The 18539-nt window shown below is 37.7% G+C and overlaps 1 protein-coding gene across 2 annotated transcripts; it reads left to right on the top strand.

The window, feature by feature from the left end:
• Positions 1-139: 139 nt before the first annotated feature.
• LOC108098403 (ankyrin-3) lies at positions 140-18063 on the top strand. Of its 2 annotated transcripts, XR_001771838.2 has the most exons (12): positions 140-240; positions 543-670; positions 6086-6193; positions 7789-8902; positions 10266-10369; positions 10424-11365; positions 14594-14924; positions 15505-15598; positions 15666-15890; positions 15951-17657; positions 17720-17854; positions 17919-18063. XR_001771838.2 is itself a non-coding variant. In XM_017201284.2 (11 exons), coding segments are annotated over exons 2-11 (4737 nt in total). In that variant the 5' UTR covers positions 140-240; positions 543-559; the 3' UTR covers positions 17721-18063. The 2 variants fall into 2 exon arrangements, 1 of the variants encoding a protein (XP_017056773.1); XM_017201284.2 differs by having other exon boundaries at positions 17720-18063.
• The last annotated feature ends 476 nt before the right edge of the window (positions 18064-18539 follow it).

Genomic DNA, 18539 nt, shown 5'->3' on the forward strand with positions numbered 1-18539 from the left:
GGTTTGCACTGCAGTACTGTAGTAAAACACGAATGACAGTGTGGGATGAAGGTATTAGTTGGTTTAAAAAAACCTTGTAACCGATACCAAAAACATTAAAATATCGATGCATCGATATTTCCAATGGTGTACCTCGACTCTACATTAATTACTACATGAATTTCGATATGGGTAATATCGATAAATGTATTATAAATCGAACTACTTTCTCGAAAAATAGTTAAACATTCGTTTAAAATTGTATGTAAATATATAGCTAAAGCGAATTAAATACCATTTCTGTTTAATTAACGATATATTATATTTTTGGGAACTGTTATTTTTTTTTTACAAGTAAACACTCAGTGATGACATCATACATCCGTCCTTACCAAAAATATAAAAAGCAATTGTATATGTATATGGAAAATGGATGTTATTATATGCATATATTGGCATAAGTCCCATAAATTTGTTTAAAAAAGAAAACCCTTTTTATTAACACATTGAAACATTTATTCACCTTATAAAATGAAAACAAACTTTGATTGATGATTTTTCAGGTGGTGGCATCTCAATCATGACACTGGGTGAGGAACAAGAAGATACAACATTTAGGACTGTAAATTGTGCTCAAACAATCAATATGAATGAAACAACCCTGGACAAAATGAATGGACATTTTCAACAGGTAAATAACATTATTTTGTTACTATTTTTAGATATCCAAACATAAAATTGAGCTATTCATGAGTATGTAAACACAATGATACGTGGGCGTTTCCTGCTGTATAATCTTGCTAGCACTGTTTAGTCTTATTGGTACAGACAAATTAAGTCAAAATTTAACTCAAATTGGTGGTTGTCCGGTGAAAATGATTTTCCAGGCATTTCCAGAAGCACTTTTGAAGAACTTTGGAACTTTGTTCTTGGCGTGCATTCATTTATTTACCGTTACTTGTTGTACTTGTTGGAGAAATGTTGGCTTACTTTAATTGTTGAAAAGAACGTAATGAGGTCGGGATATACATATGTATGTATGTACATAAAAATATTCTTGAACATTCTTTCAGACAAGTCGATCTACATATGTATGTATGTGTGTCCGTCTATTTCTCTGAAAAAAGACTCCGAATCTGGTGAACTTTAAGAGCTGGAATATTAGAATCAAAACCGGGGAGCCAAGATTTGAGGACATATTTTTGTTAATTGGCCCAAAGTAAACACTTAAATAATTAAAATTTTTCGATTTCTCGCACCATTTAGAAGATATCGAGTTAAATGTCGGATTATAGTGCGGGCGGGTGCGGTCGAAATCAGTGATTGAAAATGCTATGCAGCATCAGAGTATTTTTTTGCTCCCGCTATTGCTCTGTTTTCGATCGGCTCTGTAGCATAGCAGAGAGCACAAAATCAAAACGGATGCTCTCTGCTCTGCTCTGTAGCACTGAACGTCGGAGCACGGAGCAATAGCGATAGCAAAAAAAATACGCGACACGCTATTTGTAGTTGTAACAATAGCACAAGCATCGACAGCGAGATGAGAGCAGAGCCAACAAATAGAATATTGTGCTTTTTCGCGGAACTTGCAATATTTACGGTACTTTTGGTCGAAGACGGGCATTTAAATTAATTTTTTCAGTTTTTAGCTCATGTTTTTTTAATTTATATTTTTATATAAAATAAAAATTATCGTATAGCATATGTATTAATGCATAAGATATCGACGCATTTCCGCGAAAGTATCGTAGGTCGTTTTTTTTTCGAAATTGAGATTTTAATGCAAAATTTTTAGGCACCTGATTTTTCACTACCCTCTGAAATATTATAACTGAAAGCCCTATAGTTCCGATAAAAATTAAGTTTCAATTTTATCGTATGTTACAATGTGCGCGCGAAATTATCGTATGTCCATACAATTTTTTTTTCATTTGCAAGGAAATACTGCAATCGCACAAAAATACCGAAATACAAAAAAAAAAAAAAGAAAAAGCTTCTCCTGTAAAATTTGATTTGGATCTGATGGAAAGCGATACATATGTTTGGCGGCCACCACAGAAGCATAATGACCCACGATACACTTTAAAGCCAATCAAACATGGTGGAAGAAATGTCATGGTGTGGGCTGCCCTTTCCTGGCATGGTGTGGCCCCTATTCATAAAATAGATAGCTAGATCTAAAAAAAAATTATGACGGATATAATAATCCAATTCGCCTTTGAAATGGCGTTTTATGCAGGATAATGACCCTATGCACACTTCACGTCTAGTAAAAAGTTGCCTTGAGGAGAATAAAATTTATGTTTTATGGTGGCCTGCTCAATCTCCGGATCTCAATCCTATTGAGATCTTGTGGGGTGATGTTGAGAACCATGTTTTGTCCGAAAAACCCAGGAATTTGAGTGAATTGTGGACTGCAATCCAAAATGGGTGGAACAACATTCCCCAGAAGTGATGCGCAGCCTTAGGCTTCGGCCACGCATTGACGCTCTCTCGAGCGACGTTAATGAGCGATCGCTTTGAGGGAGGTGGCCACGCACTGAGCGACATCACTCGAGATGATTAGTTGTAAACATTTTAGAAATGCCTTATTCTAGAGAGGTTCTACGAAATCTGTTTGAAAGCCGTTATAGTAAATATAGGCAATTAAAAAGAATACAAAGGCGTAGGTTTTGCGTTCATCCCATTAATCGATTGATTTTATTTTTATTTTATTTATATACTTTTATGTATTTTTATTTTTATACACTTTATGAGTGTCGTTCCATAAAACGGTTCGGCTTTGAACAGCAGAAATTAATGTTTCCGCGCATATTTTTTGCATTGTTTACATTTCGTCGCTCAGCGGCTGCGTGGCCACTCCAATGCATTCTCATAAGCTTTAATATTTTACGTCGCTCGAGAGAGCGTCGCTCATCGCTCAATGCGTGACCGAAGCCTTAGTGGAGAGCATGGCACGTGGAGAGCATGGCTTGGTAAAAGAAAACGGTAAAAGCGAATGGCACAAAATTAATAATAGAGCAAATGTACATTAAATAAATACGGTCAAAAATCTCCAGGGAAAGAATATATTTAAGTTCAAAAATGGGGCATGCATAGTGTGCTAAACTCGTGGCCACTACTGTAGCTGCCAAAGGAAAGGTCGAAAGGTCTATATAGAGTTAAAGGAAATGAACGAAAAAAAATGATAACATCGCTGTTTTTCGTCCGATAGGCATGGCAGCTATATGATAGAGTTAACCGATTTTGATAAAATTTAATCCGAAATTCAATAGTAGTTAGAAAACACCATCTGGAAGAAATCTAGTCGATCTGATCAAAAACAACGGCGTTAGAAGTTTTATTTCAAAAACTCGCTTGGGAGCTATCCTATATAGTCGCCCGATCCGGCCTGTTCCGACTTATATACTGCAAACAATTACTACACAACTTTCAATAAAAATTCTAACATCGTTGTTTTTATCCCACGGAAATAATTTTTAGAACATCAAGTTTTTTAAAAACCATTGAATAGAGAAAAAAATGCATAATCATCAGACAGCTATATAATGTAGCTACCATAGTAAAGACCGAAATCCTTATAGAATAGCGGAAGTTAACGGAAAACAAGATAAATTCGTTGTTTTTCATCAGAAAATCATAATTTTTTAAATATAGAGTTAATGACTCTTGAATTTCAAATTAAATTTCGTAAAAATCTGACGACTATATCATATTGCTTTTATATGAACAATCGTCGAAAATAGAGAAACCTCATAGAAAAATTGACATAGCTTCGATGTTGTTTAGCGTTATTGTATTTGATTACTAATGTTCTTGTTTAATCATGTTTTTTGCTTTTTGCAAATATCTTCCTTCTAATTTTTGCTTCTTATTCAATGCGGTTTAAAAAGTGTTACAGTGATCGGACTTACTTCAAATACGCGACATTTTGTTCCACAATCTGTTTTCATCTAGACGGAAACTTCACAATAGTACTAATTTGCGAAGTCTCTTTAAAGCTAAGCTTTACACCACCGAGGGCGCTCGTCATTGACAAGAACAGGTGGTAATCACTTGGCACTTGGTGGATGCGAGAAAACCTCCTATCCAAGCTATCTGACGAGTCATCAACGAAGTAGGTGGCGTTGTTCAGGTGGAACTCTTCCCTCTTCCTGTTGGCATATTGCGTTTTGAGAGGGCCAGTTGTTCGCAGTATATGGCGTCTGACCATATGGGAAAAGCTCATAGTGGATTATTCCCTTCCAATCCCACGAAACACACAGCAAAACCTTCCTGGCCGTTGATACCGGCTCACAAAAAATGCGAACAAATAGGTTTTTTTTAATTTTTTATTGCAGAAATCGTGTTGCGTTTGTACCTAGCGATGATGGGGACTTATTGTACATGTGAAAGATCGTTTTCCAAAATGAAATTGATCAAAAGTCGACTTCTTTCGAGCATGGAAGAAGATCGACTGGTTCATTTGATACTTTTCATGATATTGTTAAGAATTTTGCGAATGAAAATGGCGTAAAATGTCTTTTTAATATACAAATTCGAAAATACGTTTGCTTTTACTGTACACAGATGCAATTTGAAACAATTTATTTATGTTTTATTCTACTCTTCTACGCTGTATTAGATGACTAAGATAAAATTGTGATAATAAATAAATAAAACGAATTGAAGGCTTAATATTTTTGGATAATGTAAATAATTTCGAACCGCTAAAAGCCCTCACATGTTGATCGGTCCTGGGGCCCTCACATTCGACCATGGCGTTTTTGCTTGATATTGTCGAAAGTGATCCATTTTTCGTCGCGAGTCCGTTGATTCGGTCCAAAAGGTTTTTTTTTTTTGCGTGAAGTCATACCGCACCCAAACATCAAGCTTTTTTTTGTATCCAGCTTTCTGCAGATGGTAAAAAATTTGTTGGTGACTTACTCACATTGTCACTGGGCGATGTCACGACGTGTCGGTCAACTCTATGTATTTCATGATTTGATCAGTATTCGTTGTCACAGGTCTTCAGTCGGCTGGCGTATCAATGGTGTCGTTTTCACCGTCTCTGAATCGTCGAAACCATTCCTCCGCGGTTCGAAGTGATAACTCTATCAACAAGCACCACTAATTTCACTAATTTTGAATCTATATACATATATTTAAAAATATTGTCTGAAAATTATTCCCGTAAAATAGTTTTGGAGTAACGAGCCTATTATTAAAGACGTCTCCTACGTAGTTCATAATGTAGCCAAAACTTTAAATGCGTTTTTCTCGAAATCATGTTTTCAAAGTCGGTGAGGAAAATTTCTCCGAGACGGCTTGACCGATTGACTTGAAATTTTCACAGACTCTTCTTAGATATTTTTTCCAGGTAATAACGCGGGGAATTTTGGCTCCGACAAAAGTTTCGATTTTTTTTAGTCACTGTGAAGAGTAAAGCAGATCAAAATGCATTTAATTATATTTTTATATTTTGTTAGTATTGTTTAAAAATAAGAAAAATTAAAATAGAACTTAAACCAAAAACAAGAATGGAAGCTAGCTTATACACCCTTGCACTCATCAAATATGTCGAGCAAAATATATAAAGGCTAAACCACATCGAAGCTATGTCGATTTTTCAATTAAGTTTCTATATTTTCAACGATTGTTCATATGACAGCTATATGATATAGTCGTTTGATTTTTATGAAACTTAATTCGAAATTCAAGAGTCATTAGAAAACACCATATTATAACAAGAAAGGAAGCTAGCTTCGGCTTACCCTTGAAGTCATCAAACAAAATACCTAAAGGCTTAACAACATTGAAGCTATGACTATTGTTCTATTAATTTTCCATATTTTGACTATTGTTCATATGACAGCTATATGATATAGTCGTCCTATTATAGACCAACCATAGGAAAGATCGATAATCTATATAACACATCGTTGTTTTTTTATTATACAAGAATGGTTTTTTTTAATAAAAAGTTTTCAGTGGCTACCCGAAGCTTTCTTTTCCGTTTATATTAACGTGAAATAGTATAAATACTGTCGGCTTTTGTACTTGGAAAGGCTTAACACCTAACTTTTCCTCAATATATATTATTTTAAAACTTCTGTTTCAATTATAGAATGACGCAACTATCTCATTCTTACGAGCTGCGCGCAGCGGGGATTTAAAAAGAGTGATCGATTTTATAGAAAGTGGTGAGATATCGGACATCAACAGTTGCAATGCGGTAAGTTAAAATCAAAAAAAAAAAAAAATTAAAAAAAATAAACAAAAGGAAGTGTTTTTAAATTCTGGCTTATCTATATTTATATTAAACAAGGCTTTTAAAAACCTTAAGCTTATAGAGGATTTTTCTATTTATTTTCCATATAGATCTATAGATAGTTGTCCGATTTTGATCCAATTTAATTCGTAATTCAAGAGTTAAAAATTTAGAAGAGTTTTGAAGTGAAACTTCTTTATGCGCGTTATGGATTTTCGGGGACGGAGTAAAACCGATTCATGACCGTCACGAAAAAGCGAGGATCCCCATCCCTTTCTAACCGCTGACGAACGATGTCTCTATCCTTTCTCGACCGTCACGAAAAAGCGAGGATCCCCATCCCTTTCTAACCGCTGACGAACGATGTCTCTATCCTCCTCTATCCTTTCTCGCTCTCAGCGCGCTCGCACAAAGTTGAGAGCATAAGTTGAAAACGGGGTGAGAGGTGTGAATGTCAAAAGGAATTCAAATCGAACAGGTTGCATACAGATATTAATTGGCACCATAATTTCTATCCATTTTATTTGACCTAGAAATGAAAACACATATCGATATGTATTTGTCTTCTTCTTCTTATCAATCGGTTTGTTAACTTTTGAGAGTCGCCAGCACATTTCGAGACCTCTAAAATTAAGCGTCTAAAAAGGCTTTTATTCGGTTTCCTACAGAATTTCAATTTTAAAAATGAGTAGTGATGAAGAAGTTTCACTTTTGTCGTGCGTAGGCTGGACACACCCCTTTTTATTTTTTCTAAATATTAACAACCGAAAACTTTGGGTGGCTAATTAATTTATTTGGCATAAACGAAACGAGAAAAAATACGTGCGCTCGATTATACTCAATTTCAACGTATGTCTTATTACCTCTCCACAATCATGCTTAAGCCTAGCTTACCGAAGGTTGGCGAAGACGGAGCGAGCTCGCAGAGAGCGAACGAAAGCTTTGTTAGTCTCGTAAGAGCAGATTCAAAATAAACAACCAAAGCTTAACGAAAACAAAAAAAACCGACCCTTAACGATTTGCTTGCCTATACGTGCAATGTGTACCAATACATATGCAAAAGACCTTTCGCTTCACTGAACACGACATAACGGTCTTAGAGCAACCAGAACAAAACCGAATAGAAAATAACGGTTTCGCTCTGAGCGCGAGCGTGGTCATTCAGGACCCCATAAATAGGTTGCTCTCTGAGTCTTTTCGTAAAGAGTCAGGAAAATACAGTTATTTGCAAACAACGAGTAACGGTCGACAGTTATCTGATTTGAAGTTTTTTTTTTCTACGACACAATACGTCAAAACTCGGGCGTTTAAGATCCTGTAACTCCCTTAGTTTGACCATAAATGACTGAAAATTTGTACAAAATATTCACAACATACTTCTTCGCCGTTTTAAAAAAGGAAAAAAAAGAACGCAAAAAAACTTTTAAATTCATCACAGCTTTGATGTTGTTTAGCCTTTTTGCTAATATATATACACAACATAAAGGTGTTCCATATTCTTTTTATTAAGTTTAAACAATTGAGAAAACTAATGGTCAATGGTTTGTTTATAATTTTAGAATGGCCTAAATGCACTTCATCTAGCTGCAAAGGACGGATATCTAGATATTTGCTGTGAGCTGCTAAGAAGGGGCATTAACGTGGATAATGCTACCAAAAAAGGAAACACTGCCCTACACATCGCATCTTTGGCAGGCCAACAAGAGGTTATTAACGAGCTTATCTTAGCTAAAGCTAATGTAAATGTACAGTCTTTAACTGGTTTTACGCCGCTTTACATGGCCGCACAAGAAAACCACGATAACTGCTGTAGGATCTTACTAGCAAATGGAGCAAACCCGTCATTATCAACCGAAGATGGTTTCACCCCACTTGCTGTAGCAATGCAGCAGGGACACGATAAAATAGTGGCTGTTTTGCTTGAAAGCGATGTTCGCGGTAAGGTTCGTCTTCCAGCACTTCACATTGCAGCCAAAAAGAACGACGTGTATGCGGCCAAACTATTGCTTCAACACGATAACAATGCAGATATAGTTTCCAAATCTGGCTTCACTCCTTTGCATATTGCCGCTCATTACGGCAACGTAGACATAGCCGAACTGCTTTTGAATAGCAAGGCTGATGTAAACTATGTGGCCAAACATAATATTACCCCACTACACGTGGCAGCCAAATGGGGAAAAACATCAGTTTGCAGCTTGTTGCTCTCGCGGGGAGCAAAAATCGATGCAGCGACTAGGGACGGCCTAACTCCACTTCATTGTGCCTCTCGTTCAGGCCATGTTGAAGTCATTGAAATATTGTTGCGTCACAACGCTCCTATTTTGACAAAAACCAAAAACGGACTGTCAGCGCTTCACATGTCTGCCCAGGGAGAGCACGACAAAGCAGCTCGATTACTCTTGGAAAACAACTCGCCAGTGGACGAAACAACCGTGGATTATTTAACATCACTTCATGTGGCTGCTCACTGTGGTCATGTGAAAGTTGCTAAACTGTTACTTGACAACAAAGCAAATCCAAATGCTCGGGCGCTCAACGGATTCACTCCTCTTCATATTGCTTGCAAAAAGAATCGCATAAAAATTGTTGAACTTCTTATTAAACACGGAGCTAACGTTGGTGCAACTACCGAATCTGGTCTGACGCCTCTACACGTTGCTAGTTTCATGGGTAAGTACAAGTGTAGGGATGTGAATGTATATCCCAGTAAAACACCAACACAGTCAAGTTCACTTTTAATATTCTTTATTTGACTTTATAACTTCTCGATGGTTCAACTACTGGTGTTCGACTGACTCTTCTCCACTCTTGCGATCCCGATCAACCCTCGTTTTAGCGAGAGGCAAGAGCGCAAGAGAGAGAGCGAGAGCAAGAGCAAGAGCACAGAGAGCGTGCAGCTGCCTATGCTGTTTCTTATTAATGCGCACGATCTTTCCCGTTTCTACTTAAAGCTATTTCACAATAATGCGCACTTACAAATAATACAAACATTTACACATACATACATATACTCTACGTAGCCATCCTGCTACACAAGTGATTTAAAAAAATGTTATTATACATGTTCTATAGCCGGATGTTATTAACAAATTTGTATACTCCTGCAGAAGGTATAAAAATATCAGTCACAAGTTTGCAACGCAGTACATAAAGTATAAAGTATATATTCTTTTAAGCAGCATCACCGTCTAAATCGATCTAGACTTGTATGTCTGTCCATCTGTTTGTTTCTATTGTAGTAGTTAAATAATGTCGAGGTTGTGCTTTAATTTCAATAACTTTATTCTATTCTATAACCAACCGCTCCTTTCAATCGCCAGGCACTGAGTGCCTTTTTCTCTCTTCCTTCTTCTCCTCGTTCAGCCGCGTGATCGAGCTTGCAATACATAATCATAAACTTACTCTATTCTATTATATGAGAGCGAGAGAGATGGCTATACATCTCTGGTCTTTAACTGTAATTCTTATTCTATGGTACAGTGGGTATTGTAGGTAAACATCCTACTACACTATGTAAACTAGTCTTTCAGTTTCAATGCTGTCTTGCGGAATTTTTACCAAAAGTTGTGCAGTTATTGCACGCAGTATATAAGTCGGACCAGGCCGGATCGGTCTACTATGTCAGATAGCGCCCATCTGAGCGAATGAAAAAAAAAAATGATTACTCCGTGGTTTTTGATCATATCGACATAATTTCTTTCAGATGGGTTTTTTTTACTTTCTAATTTCAAACTAACTTTTATTAAAATCTGATTACTATAGCCGTCAAAGGAAAGATCAAACATTCTATACAGAATTAATGGAAATAAAATGGTATCGTCATTTTCTTTTGGAAAGATTGAAAAATCTTTATAGAAATTAAGAAAATAAAATGATTGTCTTTGTTTTTTATAACACGATCATTAATTTTTGAGTATCAAGTTTTTTAATTAGCTGTGAATCTAAAACAAATTTCATAAAACTCGGAAAACTATATATTATATTACATTCGAAATAAGATTATGAAGTATATATAAATAACTTTAATTTTCAGGATGTATGAATATTGTTATATATTTACTACAACACGATGCGAGCCCAGATATACCGACCGTACGCGGAGAAACACCACTGCACTTGGCCGCTCGGGCCAATCAGGTACTGTCAAAAAATATATTGTCAGACACTGTCAGTAATGTTGATTTATTTCAGACGGATATTGTTCAAATCTTGCTTCGCAACGCAGAAGTGGATGCTGTAGCTCGTGAAGGCCAAACACCCCTACATGTGGCTTGCCGATTAGGAAATATTAATATAATTACGTTATTACTGCAGCATGGAGCGAAAGTGAATTCTAAAACTGAAGACAACTACACGGCCCTTCACATTGCGGCAAAGGAAGGGCACCAAGATGTGGTCCAGTTGTTATTGAAAAATGGTGCGGAGCTAGATGTCTTTACCAAAAAAGGATTCACGCCGTTGCATTTGGCTAGCAAATACGGCAAGCAAAATATAGTGGCAATATTACTAGAAAAGGGAGCTCTGGTTGACTTTCAGGGAAAAAATGATGTGACCTCATTGCACGTGGCCACGCATTATGGCCATGAGCCAGTGGTTGAAGAGCTCCTAAAGAATGGTGCTTTGCCAGAGTTATGCGCTCGAAATGGGCAAACTGCACTTCACATAGCCGCCAATAAGAACAATTTAAAAATTGCCCAGCAGTTATTGCAACACGGTGCAGATGTTAATGCTGTAAGCAAAAGCGGCTTTTCTCCCTTGCATTTGGCAGCCCAGGAAGGCCACTATGATATGGTCACACTACTCCTGGAACATGGCGCTACGAATGTGGCTTCCAAAAACGGCCTGACCCCATTACATTTGGCTGCACAGGGGGGTCACGTTCGTGTCTCCCAAATTCTGCTGGAGCATGGTGCTAACATCTCGGAACTCACTAAAAATAGTTATTCTCCCCTGCATATAGCAGTCCACTATGGTCACCTCGAGCTTGTAAAATTTTTGCTTGAAAACGATGCTGACATTGAAATGTCTACCAATATTGGCTACACACCACTGCATCAAGCTGCTCAGCAAGGACATGTAATGATAATTAATCTTTTGCTACGACATAAAGCGAATCCGAATGCACTAACAAATGTAAGTATATATAATAAATAAAATTCTTGTGTCCCAGTGTTTGATATCATACTCTTCCAAAACGACTAGACCGATTCTTATGATATGTTGTGAGAATATTGGGTAGGTCTGAGAATCAAACAACATATGTTTTTCAACCTTCCAAGTGTTAAGGGTAATCCAGTAAAGGACAGGGAAAGTTAGTGACGTAGTTCAATTTTGATTTACGCAACCTCAAAAGTTATCAACACGTGTCACGAGTTTTATTTCAACTAGTTATTTTTAAGTGTGTTTTGTCCAACAAAACGCAAAGGGGCTAACTTGAGCCATAACACAATTAGATCTAGAAGCATGATAAGTAGAAGAACCCAAAGAACTGAAGAACAAACATATGCGTGTAAACACGGCGCAGTTACGTCGAAAACAACCAGAAGATTCTCGAGCTGAACGCAATGACTTACGAAGATTAGAACAACGACAATCACACCGTTTTACTGTCAATAGACGCAGAAATGACCCACAACGCCAACAGGTACATCGAGCACATAAATCAAATTAATTTTTTCTGCTAGCATTCCAATATGAGCCTGATGTTGAATGGTACGATCAGTCCAAAATGGATGCAGATGATGATGATGATGATGTTGATGTTGATGATGATGATGATGATGATGAAGGTGAAGGGAAATAATAAGTTAGTTGTTTTTTATTCTACACAAGAAATTATTTTGTTTCGAGAAAAAAACTCGTTTGAAGATAAAATGAGGATTTGCACTGTTATAAGAGCGGCTGCTCTTTAAATTGCTATAACTCAAAAATTATTTGAGATATCGATTTGAAATTTTATTATGTTATTTTTAAAGGTGTAATCTACCGAATCGATTTTTTTTTAAATTTCTCTCAAGTTGTGTCCCTTAATGTTACCTCGATAAACTTTATCAAAAGTTTTGTAGTTATTGCACGGAGTGTTCAAAAAGTATTATTATTATTAGGGGGGGGAAAAGGTTACCTCGACCCAACTGGATCTATTGTACCCCCTATCTGAGCTTAGAGCTCACCCATCAGCCCGGCTCCTTCGATGAGGTTAAGGAGCTTTATCGGGTCGATGCCTCCAGAGGTCCCAAGTGTAAGGAACCTGGACCCGAGGGTTCTGCACCTCAGGCTACTTAGTGCTGGGCAATCTGATATTATGTGTAGGGAGGTTTCATCCTCGCTATCACAGAACCTGCATGTTTTCCTGTTTGTAATCCCTATATTAAATAGGTGTCTCCTTAGTTTGCAGTGTCCGGTTAGTAAACCGGTCACTATCCTAAGTGAGTTCTTCCCTAGTAGTATAAGTTTCTTAAACCTCTTCATGTCATAATTGACGATGAGGGTTTTGGCTTGTCTTTGGCCTGTGGTGTCTGCCCAGCAGGCTTGCCTCATATGTACCTCTTCTGTTCTTAGGTAATCTTTGACTGTGTGTCTGCCTATGCCACAGTAAGGCTCGGGTCCTATAAGGGGTCTTTCCGCCCCTAGTTTTGCTAGCCTGTCGGCTAGTTCATTCCCGGATATGTCTTTGTGTCCTGGAATCCATCTTAATGACAGCCTGTTGTTGCTGCCCAGGAGGTTCAGCTTTGTTCTTACTTCTCGTACCAGCTTCGAGGTGATTCTATTGCTGCATAGTGCAGTAATAGCCGCTCGACTGTCCGAGAGGATCGCAATGTCCTTGTTTGTGTACCCACGCTTCATATTGAGCTCTGCACACCGTCCTATGGCGCAAACTTCAGCTTGGAATATGCTGGTGTATTGGCCTAACGATTCATGGTATTTGATTCGTGGTCCTACTACTCCAAGGCCAGTGCCTTGGTGTGTTAAAGACCCGTCCGTATACCATGCTATAGTGTGACTCGCCATGGAGTGTACTTCCTTCATGGTGGTCCATTCTTTCTTGTTGCTCAGATGAGCAGAGAAAAAAGTAAGTTCAAAAAGTAAGGTGACTTAAAATTTCTCGGGCAACGTATTTTTGATAATCGGTTGTTTTGTTGATAAACTTTTTTCGAACAGCTGTACTAAATTTCAAGTGAATGGCTATTTTTTTTTTTTTTTTTTGAAAGGCGTGAAGGTTATAAGTGTTTTGCATGCTAGTCGGTTTTTTGCTATATTTTTATCAAAAAAACCATTGATTGAGCATCGCTCAAGAGCTGTTAAATGTCGTCAACGATAGCCCATATTAACTAAAAAAGGTTATGACTGAAGACAGATCATGGAAATAATACGAACAAATTGTGCAATACAAATAACAAATTTATTCTATGTCCGACAAACTTCAAATTTTTATATTTTTTTTATTAGACCTTAAGCTATTTTATAAAAAATATTCATGACCATAGCGAGCAGCTTTCCTTAGATTTTTGGATATTTTGCGCATAGCCCTCCTGAATTCTCACTAATGGCCAGCCACAATAAAACCTTTTCAGGAAACTTTGTTTTCGTTATTTGAGTAATATTTTCTGGTGGTTGAGTATTAGGAAGCTTAAAGTAATATTTTGGAGTCCATTCATGACCCTCCATTGTAAAATACGTCTCATCGTCCATTATGCAAACTTTAGAACTGCTTGCAGAAAACAAATTTCTAGTAAGCGCACGCAGCCTCTGTTTAATAGCCTCTCTCTGGGCATCTGAAACTTTAGGAACAGTTTTTTTTGAACATTTTATCACTCCCATTTCTTTTATATATTTTTTTACAGTTTTGTCGCTTCCATTGTATTTTTTTGCCAGCGCAAGATACGATTTAGCTGTGCGACCCACAATTGAAGCCTTTAATTTGGCTCTAACTTGAGACTTCTGTAGTGCACATTTTTTCCCGGAACCAGGGGCTCTTTCCATTTTTTTTCCACTCTGTATATCCGAAATAACTTTATAAATAAAAGTTTTCTTGAACCCCATAGCCGAAAAGTAATGAAAAATTGAATTTTTGGCTGAGATGGGGTATTTGCACAATATGTGCAAATCAAATTTCGACGCTCTGCTGTGCTCTGAGACATTACCGCGACTAGTCACATTCAAGAAAGCTATAATTTATTGTAATGAAATCTGGAATAGTACCGTTAGTTATCGTGTGTTTGGTTTATCTCTATCAGTACTAATAAACTTTTGCGAACATGTTTAATTTTGTTCGTATTTCATTCCGCATACCTTAGGGTTATGATAATGAAACTATGAATTATGTAAAAACCGTGATTTACTATTTAAATAATTTTCTTTCAGAACGGTAAAACTGCACTACATATTGCAAGTAACCTTGGCTATATCACAGTAATGGAAACCCTGAAAATTGTCACCGAATCATCCGTAGTTAACACCAATACTGGTGTTATTGAAGATAAAATCAAGGTATGGTCCCCAGAGGTTATGCAAGAAACGATGCTTTCCGATTCCGATGACGAAGCTGGCGATGATCTTTTGGATCACAATCATTATAAATACATGGCAAACGATGATTTTAAAGCGAATTTTAGTCGGGATAACCAAAACTTCGATACCACAAATCCCGAACATGATCAGTTTGAAATGTCGGATCCGCTTATTCAAGAAAAAGGTAAGAAAAACTAGAATTTCTTAAAATTTGTATCGAATGTATTTGCGCATTATTAGAAAATGAAGAGAAAACTCGATATACTAGTGAATTAATATACAGTACACCCACCCTATCGGCGATGTTGTTAGGATCGAGCTCATAATAAAAACAAGAACGGAAGAAAGGTTTGGTAATCTGAAGCTTTTATATCCTTGCAGGTAATAAATATTCCGAACAAAGTACATAAAGGCAAAGCAACATGGAACTATCACGATTTTTCTATTCATTTTCTATATTTTCGACTCTGGTTCATATGACATAGTGTTGTCATAATTGTCCGATTTATTTAAACCATAATTTGAACTCCTTTCAATCGCATTCTGAATATTGCATTCTATACTTGTAAGGGGAGTAGTTTAAGATGTAGTTCAAGAACGTTTAAACTTTCGGCATGGTAGAAATGTGTATGCGCCCAAATGAGCGCCCTATATATAAAGAAACCGAAACAACAAAAACACTTATGTTTTATATATAATTTTCTGTACATATTTGGTAATAGATTTGTGTACGTAACATAAGATAAATGGTTTTTAATTCATAGAAATACTACGAAAGGAAGAAAAATTTTTGGATGCCACAGAAAAGGAACGAAAATCCGATAATGTCGTTATTGTTCGTCCACAGGTTCACTTAGGGTAAGCAACCGATACTTATCTTTAATATTTTTTAGAAATACAGTGTACAATTTTTTTTGTTTTATAGATTTCTCGTGTCTTTTTTGGTAGATGCACGTGGTGGATCTATGCGCGGATATCGTCACAGTGGTGTCCGAATTATCGTTCCACCAAAAGCTTGCTCTGAACCAACACGTATAACTTGTCGTTATGTTAAACCGCATAGGGTTGCCAATCCTCCTCCCCTAATGGAGGGCGAGGCACTTGTAAGTCGTATACTAGAGATGTCCCCTGTTAAGGAAATGTTTTCAAGGTGAACAATTTAGTTTCCAAAATAGTCCTATTTAATAACTTTATTATTAATTATTTTTAGTCCGATAACACTGGAGGTTCCTCACTTTGGCACGATAAGAGAGAACGAGCGCGAAATCATTATTTTGCGGTCCGATAATGGGGATACTTGGCAGGAACATAACCAATATGAGAGTAACGCAACAATTTCAGATGCCAATAAACACTGTGACGATTCTCGTCGAACAGAAGAACTGAAAACAGACCGGATCATACGCATAGTAACGCAAAGTGTTCCGCATTTTTTTGCTGTCGTTTCGCGTATTCGTCAAGAGGTGCATGCGATCGGACCTGATGGAGGAACTGTTAGCTCTACGGCAGTACCGCAGGTTCAAGCTATGTTTCCACCTCATGCCTTGACCAAGAAAATTCGAGTCGGTCTTCAGGCGCAGCCAGTTGACTTGGTTGAATGCTCTAAGCTACTCGGCCAAGGTGTTGCTGTTTCACCAATAGTCACTGTGGAGCCTCGCCGTCGAAAATTTCACAAGGCAATCACACTGACCATTCCCACTCCAAAAGCTTATACCAAGGGTATGGTAAATTCAGGTTATGGCAATGGGAATCCAGGTTCACCTACTCTGAGACTATTGTGTTCCATTTCTGGTGGTCAAACGCGTGCAACATGGGAGGACGTTACTGGATCAACTCCTCTGTCATTTGTTAAAGATTGTATAACATTTACGACTACTGTTTCTGCCCGTTTTTGGCTGATGGATTGCCGTAGTATTGTAGATGCTGGACGAATGGCAACCGAGTTATACGGTCACTTAGCCAAAGTTCCGTTTGTTGTTAAATTTGTAGTATTTGCAAAACGAATCTCTAGAACAGAAGCAAAGTTTTCAGTGTTTTGTATGACTGACGATAAAGAGGAAAAAACGCTTGAACAGCAAGAATATTTTACAGAGATTGCAAAAAGCAGAGATATTGAAGTGTTGCAGGATCAGACTATTTACTTAGAGTTTGCTGGGAACCTTGTCCCAGTTCTTAAAACAGGAGACCAGCTAAATACCCAGTTCCATGCCTTTTGCGAAAATCGGCTTTCATTTACTGCTCACATTAAAGATCCGGAACTTCCACAAGGTCGCATTTGTTTTATGACTGGTCCGAAAGTTGGACCTTCAGAAGCACCACAAAATCCACTGTGCACTTTAAATGTTTCATTAGATGCAACAACTTTGAGAAAGGATGGTGTTGAAAAGATTGGTAAACCTCATAATAATAATATGAATTATTCAGATAAAAAAGCTGGCACAGAAGATTTAGTAACAGCTGAACCAAATCTCAAGGTAACTACCAATTTTGAGATTGAGAAAAACCTCAGCAACGCAGAACTAATTCAGAAGATCGACCTTGCGTTATTCGACATATGCAGCACCATAGGAGCCGACTGGCCTCAGCTAGCAATTGAATTGGGTGTTTCCGAGACCGATATCGAGCTTGTCAAAGCAAAGTACATACGTGACCACATCGTTCAGCAAAGCATGGCTATGTTGCAGCTATGGCTAGAGCAGGGAGCTACTTCCAGTGGAAATGTTATATCTGAAGCCCTTGACAGGATTGGTCGCGCTGATGTTGTAGAAAAGTTCATTCATGATATACGCTTTGTCACTGATGAATTGGAAAGAAATCTGGTCACGGAGAGAATTCAAATATTAGTTTATTCTGACGAGCCATTCATGATGCTTCCAGACGCCACAGCAGAGCCTTCCAAAGATGACTTTCACCAATGGTATGCCTACAAACTCGCCCAAAAAGTATTATTGTTATAAATGTAATTTTTAAAACACATAGATAAATCCTGTTCTGCGGCGCAGTCACCCCCGAATGGATTGTGCACTAAGCGGTCAAACCCTGAATAAAAATAATGATACATCCCCAAACATATAACCGCAGCGAATGGACACACTGGATCCACTTCTTTAATCAGTTAAATTAAAATACATAATACAAATAATACTTAACATCTTGTTAATGTACATTTTATTTTCAGAAAACGATGATGCGTCAATTAATTACAAACAAATGTTATTTAAAGGAAATAATACAATTATTTCTTTAAAAAGTGTACTATGTATTTTGTATTTATTTGGACTTTAATAAAGGTCAATAATAAAATTATTAATTTTCGGTTAGGATTGAATATGTTGTACTTATTTAAGAAATGTTTTAGATTTAGAATGGGGAAGTCATGGTTGTATAACCTTAAAAAGGACGATTTCCCGGCGATCGCAAGGGCCCTAGGCATCGAGCTAGAGGGCCTTGTAGAGGAAATGAGAAGGACGCTGGCCGAATTTATCGACCATTCCGAGCATGATCCTGATGCGCTGGCAATTCTGGCGGCCCTGGAAAGGGATTACGCCAAGTACCCGTCGGTCGGCCTAAAAGTCACATGAGCCGAGGGCCTGGTGCGCAGCCTGGACGTGAGCAGCATGCAGCCGCGACCGACGGAAGTACAGCAGGGAGAGGAAGAGCAACAGCCACGAACGAGCAGAAAATGGCAAGTCCGGACAGGATTATGCCAAAATCGCTAAGCAAGTGAGAGAGTGGAGTGTGGAGAACAAGTGGAGCCATGACGTACGGGCTAGATATAAACCAGATTCCGAGGGCGATG

This window comes from Drosophila ficusphila, unplaced genomic scaffold (assembly GCF_018152265.1).
Source record: "Drosophila ficusphila isolate 14025-0441.05 unplaced genomic scaffold, ASM1815226v1 contig_220, whole genome shotgun sequence".
Lineage (NCBI taxonomy): Eukaryota > Metazoa > Arthropoda > Insecta > Diptera > Drosophilidae > Drosophila > Drosophila ficusphila.